Genomic DNA, 12,692 nt, shown 5'->3' on the forward strand with positions numbered 1-12,692 from the left:
AGGTGTTCATCTTTCCATCAAAGATTGCAGTAGTCACAGGGGTTTGGGCATACCAGTGCAGTGCAGTCAGGTCCAGAGTCTTCTGAATCAGAAATATCAGAATATTCTGATGATCGATTCCTGAGTTCTGATTTCACACTTGTAAAAAACCCTACAAAGAAAAAGGAAGAGGGAAAAAGGAAAGTCAGTGGAAGCTTATGAGCAAGGTGGTACCTGAAGTTGGTCCAGCCTCCAGGTCTATCTCAACTGCCCCGCTCTCCCCTTTCCCACTGCTTTCATTTTGTTCATTTCTTTCTTCCCCCAGAGACTTTCTCCCTAATTGACCATGATACAGACTGAACTGTACTCTTAAAACGTTTGTGGCATTCACTGAACATGATGATATAGTCCTCATTTGCGTGGAAATTTTGTATTTCTTTCCAGAAAAAAACCTCCGACGCTAAAATTAGCTACAAGATGCTTTTCACTTTCCCTTTTGCATTCTTTCACTCAACAAAAAACAAAAAGATAACTCTCCTAAACCGAAAAAGCATTCACGTGGATAGCGAATTCAAGAAGTGTGAAAACCAGGCTTTGCCACTGCCCTTCTCTCCCACGTGGCATCACCACATGACAACTGTCTGCTAATCCCACCGATGAGCTGCCTTCCCCCTGGCGTGTGAACACATGCACAGCCACACCAAATTTACTTGGAATTAGCAGGAACTGACGTATCCAAAACAGACTTGATGTTAATTTTTCTTGTCATTATCAAAATATTTAACTACTTTTTAAAACGGAAGCGTACACAGAGGCTCTGAAAAATGCTAAGAAATGAAGACTTCATTCAAACAAGAACGATCTCAAGAAGGAGGAAGTGTTACTATTTGTCATGCTGACAATAACCAAGCAGAGGTCGTCCTGTCAACAGGCAATCAAATAAAACAATATATGGATTACTAACAGCTTCAGACCAGCCAACTGTACTGCCTCCTAATTCTGAAAACCACACACGTTAGCTAAAATTATTTATGAGGCTGTATTAAACTGGTGACTATTTTATTATTTGGAGTAGAGGCCCATAAAACGCACAGGCTTCCATGTGACTCTTGATAAAAACTGTCACTAGACAAAGGTGTCACTGACCAGCACGTATCCTTGTCACTAAAAATGCCTTCCCTGTGCATTACACCTCACTTGGCATCCGCACCCACATTTCCCCGATGGACAAACTACTCGGAAACACTTCAGATTTCTCAAAAGAGTATTAGGGACACGACGATTTTCAATCCTGCCACGAATTTAAGAATCTTAAAGTTAGCAAGATACTTTACACATTATCACATTGGTAATAAGCAGACCTTTAAAGCGACCATTAAAACAAACATACTGTTAAGTGGTTTTTGAGATTCTTCATTCTCCACCCCCTCTATTCCTGAACTCTCTTCCATCTTCATTTTGGCCTTTTTTGTCCTTCTCTTGTCCTCTTCATTTTCACTATCTGCTGTATAAAGACTTGGATCTGCAAAGGGCTGTCTCTCATCCCTGTACGTGGAGGGAAAAGCGACCAAGTCACAAAACAGTGCAACAATGCAGCCAAATAGTATACCCTCTCCCCTAATTTACAGTCGGAGTGGAAAACCGAGATGCTTTCCCTGTATTTGAGTCAGACGTGCAATAATGTGGACTAGGGATTAAATGAACACAGGGAATCCACCGAAAACTCATCTGTATGACACTGTGATCTACTTTACATACTTAATTATCCTTCCATTTGTCAGCAATAATCGTAGATCATTATCTTTTGCTCTCCATTCAGGTACCGTGGAAGATGGCTGGAGATGTTTGTTAAATTTTCCATTCAGTTTAGAGCTCAAGATGTCCTTAAAGTACAAAAACAGAATTGAACTTAGCATCTGCCCTCAAACATGCCTGCCTGACAAAAGAAATGCAGTATACTGCCTGCTACCTTCCTCCATGGCCCTGAATCCCAAACTGTGCTAGGCAGTCCCCTAGGCCAGGGGATACACAACGTGTGGCACTAAAGCTATGTGGTTCCTAAAACCAAAGCATAAATATGGTTTATCTTTCTGTAGGGCCATCGACAATAAAACACATTCTATAAAGCAGAATGTAAAATTTACATAAAGTGAATTTAAAGATATTTCACTCTTGCGGAAAGCTGAAAAGCTAGAAAAGCAGTGCCTTAATGTATTTTAATTCTCATTTCCTTGCTTCTTCCTGCGAAGCACTAGTCCCTCCCAGTCATCCTATCCTTGACCTAATCTCTAGTCTTCCCAAGAGGCACCATCAGCAACTCACAGACCACCACCCTGCCATCACGAGGGACAAAGGCCACTGTGTGACATAAAAGAACAACAGTAGCTGGTTTTTAATAGAGAGTATTTCCTTTTGGTGGTGATTTTTTTCTTTAGTAATAAATAGAACCTTTCATAATAAGCTACGTCTTTTCCAGAGGGCTATCGGTTAAAAAGGTTTAGAACAACAAAAGCTTAAAATAGTATCAATACAATTACATAAAAATGTAAAATATTTGTTACAATTCCTACGGAAAATCTTTAAATATTTTAAGTCAGAAGTACTTCTTTCTTATTCATTTTAAATTATTCCTATCCTTTACTTAAGATGTAAATTGATGGGTGATCTGCATCTCATCACAAACTCATTACCATGTTTTACAAAGGTCCGCCCTCTCCCCTTTGTCCATTGTGCCAGCATTTCTCTGACAGTTTCTCTGGGTTTATTCTGACCGTCTTCCTGTCCAACAGTCCCCCATGCTGGTGCTGTTGAGTCAGGGATAGGCTTTCTGTAATTGCTTTTCCCTCTGTTTCCTCAAATCCTTGTATCCACCTGACATCTTCCAGTGTTTGTCAGCTCAAATGCCACCCCACCTGAGAGGCCCTCTGACGGCCCCGGCTAAAGTAGCCAGCCACGCCCCAGGCCCTTTATTCTCTTGCTCTACTGTTTTGGCTTCCTTCGTAATACTTGTTATCTGAAATTACAACATTTTAGTATATGCCTCATGTTCCATCCTTCCAACTTGAGCTAGGATGGAAGCCACACAATAGCAGAGACTTAAGTTGCGCTCACTCCAGTATCTTTTTCAGAGCCTAGAAGAGCACAGGGCATTTGGTAAACACTCAATAAACATGTCCGTAGATAAATGAGATCTATTCATCCTACTTCTACACCGATGCCTACAAAGCTGAATGAAGCCTGTTCCCTGTCATAAGCATCAGTACTGTTGACCCCTACAACGCTAAGCAAAGATTAGAAAACAAGAATGGCCACACTCTTCTTTTTATGACCCTTCTAAAGAACTTGCAGGAACAGCCAAGTCTCTTTCTGTAACAATGAAACATAATACTTGCCTCTTCCCACGGACACATCTCTAACCTTCTGAGGACCTCCCTTGTATGGAGCTCTAGGATGTCTAGATTAGAAGGAGTTCGGACATTATGATCTCGAAGTTTCCTCATCTTTCGTCGGGAATGATATGGGGAAGTTGCTTCATTTGAGGATCGTGAAACTGGACACACAGTAGGAATTCCCTGAGATTTAACTGGTTTGCCATTTTCCTCCTTTAAGAATTAAATTCAGAGTGTTTTTATGACAAGGCCACCATATATACCTGACTAAATAATCAGCCACAAAAACGTTTTAGAAAACAAAAACCATTCAGTTCGATCATGTAAAAAACAAAGACCAAATCATAACACTCCTAAGACTCAACATAAGCTTTGCTGAGACCATTATTCCCCTCACTCCCCCATGTAATATACTGTGAACATATTTCTTTGATTTCAAATACCATTTTGAAAGCTGGGTTGTGTTCCACTGTATAGATATAGCATAATTTATTGACCTAAAACACACTGGTAGTTATTACAGGCTGCTTCCAGTTCTTTCCTATGATAAGCATTTTTTCACACATACATATTTGCATAAATCAGCAACTGTTTTTTAAACCAAAGTCACCCATCTATGTAGTTTTAACAATTAACTCTATAAAACGTATCATGAAAAGCAGTTGTCTCCTCTTCCCCATCCCTGATTCCCATTCTCTTGAGGTAACCACTTGCAAGTTTCTTTTTATTGTAGTGACATCCACGTAATTTTGCACCACGTATATGGTAATATATACGTAACTTACCATTTTAACGTTTTTAAGTGTACAGTTCGTGGCAGTAAGTACAGTCACATTGTGATGCAACCATCACCACCATCCACCTCCAGAACTTCTTAATCTTCCCAAACTTAAACTCTGTACCCATCAAATACAGTAACTCCTCATTCCTCCTCAGCACCAGCCCCTGGCAATCACCATTCTACTTTCTCAATGAATTTGACTGTTCTCGGAACTTCATGTAAGTAGAACCACACAACAGTAGTATCTTTGTGACCGGCTTATTTCACTGAACACGGTATCTTAAAGGTTCATCCACAGTGTAGCATGTGTCAGAATTCCCTTCTTTCTCAAGGCTGAGTAATAGTCCCCGGTGTGTATGTGATGTCTATACCACTCTTTGTTCACCCATCCATCCATGATGGACAGCTGGGCTGCTTCCACCTTTGGGCTGCGTAAATGATGCTACTATGAACGTGCATGAAAACCCTGCTTTCAATCCTTTGGGGCATATACCCAGCACTTGCAACTCTTGCAGCTGTTTTGGTGCTGGTGGTGTTGTTTGTTCAGTTATTTGCCCACAAATTTCTAATCACGTTTAAAGTGTTATTTCTTGATTTTTCAGCTTTAGATATTACTGAATTCCTACTACGCAAGATGAAGTTTTAATCCTTGTACACTTTTCTTAAATGTACACATATTTCCTCTTCCTTCCGTAAACTGGACTCAGTGAAAATTACTTACGACTGAGGGCCACGGCTTATTTATTGCATTTCCTTTCTTATACATCCTTTGTCTTTCCCTTGAATTTATAATTGTCTCACCCTCTGCTTTGTTTTCTATGTACTTATCACTAACTGATCTTAAAATTTTCCACTGGAAGAATATTCAAACACATTAGGTAATCTATCAATTTTATATTTTTCTTTAGTGACATGCCTCCTGGACAGGAACACCAGCTAAAGTACAAGATGCTCAGCTAAATGTGAATTTCAGATAAACAACAAATATAGAGCCCTTCATTCTCCTGATCCATCCTTGGCTGGTTGCTCATCAAAAACCTTTCCTGACCTGCTCTCACTCCACCACTTAAAACTGCAACCCCCACCACCATCTCTGGCTGTCACTCTCTATCTTTTCCCCTTCTTTATTTTTCTTCATAGCACTTGTTAATTCCGGATACATTAAAGTATTTATGGTTAACCTCTTCCTACTCAGCTCCATATGGGCACAGCCTCTGTTTTCTTCAGTGTTCTATACCCATCTTAGATGGGCACAGCACACAGTAGGTATTCCGTGTTTGTTGGAAGAATTCCAGAGCTCTTTCTTTTGTTGGTGTTATTTACTTCCTCTCTTTTGGAACAGCACCTGTCTAAGAGTTTCCTGAGAAGGGGTACATGGGAGGCAAACCTTTTGAAATCCTGCCTCTTTGTCATCTTTATTTTAAAGTATGGTTGGCTGAATACAGACTTTTGTAGGCTGACATCGCTCCCATCACCCTCTTCCCCCAGAATGTTAAAAGACTTTGCTTCACTGTCTTCTAGTTCTGCAGTGTCACTGTTGAGCAGTCTGATATTATTCTGATTCCTAATGCATTATTTCCTAACGCTTTTTAGAATCTACTCCGTTACATGTATTCTAAAATGTGACCACTATGGGCCTTGGCATAGGTCTTTTCTCACCTAGTATACTCAGCATTCTGTAGGGTCTCAATCTAGGAACTTGTGTCCTTGAATTCTAAAACATTTTCTTGGATTATTCCTCTGATAATCTCCTTATTTTCTACGTTATCTCTTTCTGGACTTTCTATTATTTTGATGGTGACTATGTAAAATGACCTTCTAATTGTTCTGTCCTATTTGGTCTTTTTTTTTTTTAATTTTATTTTTTAACTTTATGGCAGATTTTTCCCAACTTTATCTTCCAGTGATTTTGCTAAATATTGTTTCTATTATATTTCTAATTTCCAAGAACCCCTTTCCTTCCTTCTTTAAATATTCTTTGTTATAGCCACCTGTTCTTTCCTCATGGAAGCAATATTTATTTACTCTTTTCTCTCGAAGATATCAATTATATTTGGGTTTGGGCCTAAAGATTTGTTTGTTTATTGGTTGTTGTTTCCTTCAAATACTTTTTTTTTCTTTTTCTCTTTTATTTTTTGTTTTTGCCTTCAAAACTCTTCTTGGTTCTCCATGCATTTTAAAAGAAAATGCATTTATTTCTTTATTTAAAAAAAATTTTTTTTTAATGTTTATTTTTGAAGGAGAGAGAGAGAGGGAGACACAGAATCTGAAGCAGGCTCCAGGCCCTGAGCTGTCAGCACAGAGCCCGACGTGGGGCTTGAACTCATGGACCGCAAGATCATGACCTGAGTCGAAGTCGGACGCCCAACTGAGCCACCCATACACCCCAAAAGAGAAAGCGTAATTAAAAAGCTAATTGGTTTCAAGAAATTGTGGCAAGAGAACTAGATAAATATATAGGGAGAAAATAATGCCTTAATTTACCTTATGCTATACATGAAAATTCAAGATTGCCCATGTACCCAAATGTAAAAGCTTCCAGGGAAAAAAAAAGTACCTTCAAATCTTGGGGTGGACAAAGATTTCTTAGAGTGGACACACAAAAAATATTATAAAAGAAAACAAATTTATAAATTGGACTTCTTCAAAATTAAAAATTTTTGCTCATAAAAAGACACTATTAAGAGAATGAAAAGATAAGCCACAGGCTGTGGGTAAATATTCACTATATTCATCATATATGAACACAGGCATGCCAAAGGACAAAGAACTTGTGTCTAAGAGCGGCGCCTGGGGGGCTCAGTCGGTTAAGCATCCGACTCTTGATTTCAGCTCAGGTCATGGTCCCAGGCCATGGAATCAAGCCCCACATCAGGTTCCACATTCAGCCTGGAGCCTGCTTGGAATTCTCTCTCTTCCTCTCTCTGCCCTTTCCCCAAATAAATAAATTTTATTTATAATAAATAAACATTTTTTTAAAAAGAACTTGTGTCCTCTCAAAATAAATAAACATTAAAAAAAAAAAAGAATTTGTGTCCAAGATATATAATGAACTCCTACTAATCAATAATAAAAACAATATAACTTCTTAAATGGGCAAAACTTCCAACAGATACTTCATAAGAAAAGATATATAAACAGCCATGTACAAGAAAAGGTGCTCAACATCATTAGTCATCAGGAAAATGCAAATTAACACCACAATGAAATAGTATTTCCTATCTCTGGGAAAGCAAAAATTAAAAAGACGGAAAACCCCAAATATAGCAAGAATATGGAACAACTACAAGTCCTATACCTTAGTGGTGACAGGGGCACAACCACTTTGGAAAACGGTCTGACAGATTCTTATAAAGTGGAAATTCACTTACCATATGACTTGATAACTCTACTCCCAGGTACTTACCCTCCCCCTCAAATGAAAACATATATTTACCACAAAAAGACATACAACGTTGTTTATAACAGTTTAATTCATACCGACCACATCCATATGTAACCCAAATATCCATCAACAGAAGAATGGAAAGCAAATCATGGTATATTCATTCAATGAAATACCACTCAGCAACCACAAAAGAGCTACTGGCTGATACAACAACACGGATGAATCTCAAAAGCATTAAGTTGAAAGAAGCCAGACACAAAAATAGTATGTACTACATGGTCGCCTTTATTTGAAATTCAAGAACAGACAAACTAATTCATGATGAGAGCCACAGAGGTCTGAATGGTGGTGGCTTTTAATAGTCAGATTATATTGGGGAGAAAGGACTTTCTGGGATGACAAAAATGATTTCTATATCTCAGTTGCAGTATTGGTTACACAACTGCCTGTTTTTGTCAAAACTCGAACTGTACTTTTATGATCTGTGCATTTTACTGTATGTAAAAAGAAAAAAGCTAATTGGGAGCTCTGTGTAAGTAGGGCTTTGTCAATTGGTGGGTTTCACTGTAGGAAGCTGCCTGGGTTGTTCCATTCAGGAAGGTTTCAAATGGTCACTATCAGCGGATCTTCTTCCTGGCCTGGGAGGTATAGGCCAGGGTGCCAGCGTTTGGAGAGTCGGGTGGAAAAAGAATCATTCACTGTAGACTGTCACTTAATCCTCTTGTTTTCAGTATGTACCCACGTCCCTCAGCTGGGTTCAGTGTCCCCAAGTCCAGTCTCAAGTCCACCCTTGCAAACCACTAAATCCCTAGTTTTCTACATGTGTTAAGACAGGGATTTGGAGATTAATTCATTTCTTAAACAGACCTGTAATCAATCCTGTTCTCAATCCCACCTCCACTCTGATATTCAGAGGGTCCTAGCTCCCTAATTCCCGAGCTTTTTGAAGGTTCTCCTGTACAAGTAAGACCTGCTTCTGGGCTTCACCCACTGCCCACACAGATTTTGGCTCTCTCAAGCTTGTTAAATTGGTGATCACTTGTATACTTCTTTCCAGCTTCCAAAATCACGCTGGAGTTCATTTCTATTATTCTCCTTGTCTTCAGGAATATCGTTTTTATTCTTTTACTATCATTTTGGCTCCAAGAGGTGAGAGCAGTAAGTAGGCATGATCAACATACCAAGTTTAATTAGAATCCTCTTCTTTACTTGATTAAGTGAAAGGGCTCAGCTAAGGGATATGCCACTTAGAAAGCGCAAGCTAATTTACACTTCCTGACCAGCAGGACAAGAATACAGAATTTTATCTTTGCCAATTAGATAAACGATCATTTGGAATCATAAATTATTTGGTAAAATATGGCTGAATACTTTTTCACATACTGAGAATCTTTTTCATATTTTTATTGGATTGGCCATTTCTATTTCTTCTTTAGTGAGATACCTGTTTAGTTTCTTGGCACATTTTTCTACAGTCATTTTGCTGCCTTCTATACTCTCAACCCTCCAATTTAAAAAACAACAACAACAACAACAACAACAACAACAACAACAACAGCACTTTGCTGGCTATTTTTGCCCAATTATTCTTCCAGATAGATCTCACCATTTTAAATCTGTAATATCAATTTGGAATTGACATATTTCAGAAATGACATTTATTCAATTTTATTTCACCTCCCTTACTAAAGATTTATAATTTTTTGTTTTTCATATAGACCCACACCTTTCTTTCTTTAAAAATCTCTTAAATGTCTATTTATTTTTCAAAGAGAGAGAGAGAGAGAGCGAGAACAAGCATGCACTTGAGTGGGGAAGGGGCAGAGAGGCAGGGGACAGAGGATCTGAAGCAGGCTCTGCACTGACAGCTCAGGTCTCAAACTTGGGAACTATGAGGTCATGACCTGAGCCAAAGTCAGATGCTAAACCAACTGACGCACCCAGGTGCCCCTAGACTCACACCTCCTTTCTTATTGAGTTTATTCTTAGTTTTGGTTATCACACATGAGATTTATGCATGTATGTATCTATACATATATTTAAGATTATATATGTGACTCTTGATTTCAAAATCTATCTCTGTGCATAAATAAATAAAATCTTTTTATTGCAATTACCACCACTCTTTAAACACGGAAAATATTTTTCCACCGTATCAGAACACATTGAGAATTACATAAAATATTCTATCCGAGGATATTAAACACAGCATTTCATTGTTTCTTAGATGTATACCTCTTTCCATTCCCCAAACACAGCCTGAATCTAAGCTGTTAAATTACCACTTAGCCTCCATTCCTCCACTTAATTTCCTTTCACTTCGAGCGAGACGCTAACAGAACCACCTTGTTGAAGAATTACTTTAATTAAAATCCCCTTTAATACCGAAAATAGTTTTCTAACTAAACAATTAAAACAACTAATCTCAGATTTTATGGGCTTTTATCAAGGGGGGGTTTACCAACCCAAGTTGCTCTCATACTTCAGTCACGTGGGTCTCCTTGCCTTTCCCCACCAGTAGCATCCCTCTTTCCCAACGAGCCTGACCTGGCTCGACTCACCTGACGTTTTGTCTCTTCCTCTAATTACTTAACACATACTCATCTCTGCATAGCAGAAAGGAATGGGATCTGAAATTTTTTTTATTGTGTATTTTTTTATTCTTGGAGTAAGCTGAAGAAATTCAAGTAACCTGGTAACCACTTCCTTATTTCTTCATTATGATATAATACTCTAAATTTCTCTGTAGAACCTTGGAAGCCTGAGAACCTGAGACTCCTTCCAAGACACAGCTCATTCTATTTCATCTAAGAGTATAAATGCTTTCCAATGTTTGTAACGTCACGGTAGCTGCGTTTGCTTCTCAAAGCAGACAGTAACCAAGCATTCAGTTGATAGTTTCTACTCTTACCTCTATTGCGCGAATTACTTTTGAAAGTTCTTTAATAAGATGTCCAGGTCTGACGTTGTCTGGGATCTCAAAGGCATGTTCAGATACAAGCTGGATTCGGATTAACAAAGATAAGACAACCAAAGTTATTTACACTTTAATAAGTGAAAACTAATTTACTAAACAAATTTTGGATTCTCTAAGCGAAATACTAATAAGCCAGGTCTCAGAGTTCACAGAGTTGGTATAATACTCTTTAAGGAGAGCCTTATTAGCATGAAATCCTCTTAACTCGAGTTAAAGATGGACTATCTTACAGTGAGTTTTGCTTTACACTGAGAAGTAACCTTGTACTCTATCCCTCAAAGCCCACTGTAATTCTAACTACTACTATAATTAGTAAAGTCTAGCATTTAATTCATAGTATATAAGGATTTGTAAGTAGGAACACAGGGCACTAAAATAATCCTATTTCCTATAGGAGGTCTAATCTGAATAAGTTTTTGAAACTTTTTTTTCTAATAGGAAAAAGATTGCATCAGTAGGACAGACGCATTGCTGAGAAACCCCATCTATCCAACTGCAAACTACTGCCATAATTTCTTACGTCTGTTTCTAAACCTTAACTGTTGTTAAGAACACTTTGATTCTTCAGATGCATCTGATAAACCAGTTTTTACTTTTGCTTTACATCTTCTCCTTGGTTTTAGCATAACTTGTTAAAACAAACCAGGAACAACAGTGACCGCAAGTGCTAACTATGTGCCAGGCAAGGTACCGCACTGTGAAGCGCTTGAGGGTGTTAACTCATTCATCCTTTCACCAACGCTATGACAGAGCTAGTACTATTCTCACTTTACATTTGAGGGAAAGAATGCACAGGGGTTCGCTAGTTTCTTAGTAGCATAGCTGAGATTTGAATCCAAACATCTGACTCCAGAGTCCATGCTCCCGACCACTAGACTAAGCTGCCTCTCATCCTAGAGCAAGGTTAACAGGCAGTTAAACGCAAACATCATGCTTTTAAAAGAGCACTTCGAATGTGATGAATTAACAGGACTTATTAATGAATTTCACTGTACATCAAAATCACTTACAAAGTTTGTTAAAAACAGAGGTTCAGATCCCACCACCAATCTATTTAATCAGTATCTCTTAGGGAGGATCCAGGGAGTTTGTTTTTAGAGAGCTCTAAAGGCGATTCTGACAAATACGGGAGTTTGAGAAGAACTTATCTCAAGTCTTCAGCAGGAAACAAATTACACAGTTTTTGCAACATATCCTTTATTTTGTTATGATATGGTTGTACAGTTTTGTAATCTATTTACACTTTTATGTGTCATCTAGACGATGACGTCTCTGACAGGGGAAGACACAACTTTCTCTTTCCTGAATGTTTCCACAGTGCCTTGCTCTAGAGGGTATGTAGCGATGATAATACAGCGAAAAGAAGTGAAAAAAAATTATTGGAAGGATAACCTATTAATTATTGTCTCCGGTATCTCTTAAGAGCAGAATTTTTATTTCAAGTAGGCATTCAAAAAATTAATATGGGAATGTATTTTCATCAGCTCACATATATATCACTTATTAAAGAGTTGCATGTCAAGTTACAGAGGGGAATAAAGATGGCAAGTCCCTGTTCTTCAAAAGCTCATAAACCTAGTGAAGGGGATGTGAATATGTTACTTTACAGACATTACTTTGAAGTCCACCGGCATAAGAAAGATGCTACTAAGCATAAGGGTAGGACAGCTTCCAATTGGGGAGCCTGGATGACCTCTTGGAGGCAGCAGGACTCCAATGCAAACAGACCACATTTTAGTGAAAATGGAAGCTCCTGCTTGAACCTTGACCTCCCTTTTCCTTCATTTTTACAGAAGTCTAGCAGATGGATAAGAGTACTTTGCAATTACAGAGCCCCAGCTTTAGTCCAAGACCCTCCGGTATTCTTGGGCAAGTCACATACAACTCTTTCAACCTCAGCTTCTCCATATGTAAGACAGGGATAAGGAGAGCATCGCAGCCTCACAGAGTTGCTCTGAGAGCTAAATGGGATTATGGATATAAAGACTAAGCACAGCGATTAGCACACGATACGAGTTCAAAGTTATTTATTATCGTTCTGTATCTACATGTTCTTTTCTTAGCATCTTAAATATATTTGAATTATTTTCTTTTCAGGCTAAAGATTAAAGAAGTACTTAGGTACTCTATCCTCATCAACGTAAACACAAGCCAGGACATCTGTGCACCACGTATGAT

General features: G+C 38.4%; 1 protein-coding gene across 1 annotated transcript in view; it reads right to left on the reverse strand.

Annotated features, from left to right (window-relative positions):
* KDM7A (lysine demethylase 7A) overlaps positions 1-12,692 on the reverse strand; it is an 82,044-nt gene that overhangs the window by 12,691 nt on the left and 56,661 nt on the right. Inside the window, exons 11-15 of the mRNA XM_060633931.3 lie at positions 10,449-10,538; positions 3,372-3,581; positions 1,738-1,862; positions 1,370-1,524; positions 54-151 (exon numbers count right to left, since the gene is read on the reverse strand). Of these exons, the coding sequence (XP_060489914.1) occupies positions 54-151; positions 1,370-1,524; positions 1,738-1,862; positions 3,372-3,581; positions 10,449-10,538 (678 nt within the window). The remainder of the gene's footprint in view (positions 1-53; positions 152-1,369; positions 1,525-1,737; positions 1,863-3,371; positions 3,582-10,448; positions 10,539-12,692) is intronic.

Source organism: Panthera onca, chromosome A2, assembly GCF_046562875.1.
Source record: "Panthera onca isolate mPanOnc1 chromosome A2, mPanOnc1 haplotype 2, whole genome shotgun sequence".
Taxonomy (NCBI): domain Eukaryota; kingdom Metazoa; phylum Chordata; class Mammalia; order Carnivora; family Felidae; genus Panthera; species Panthera onca.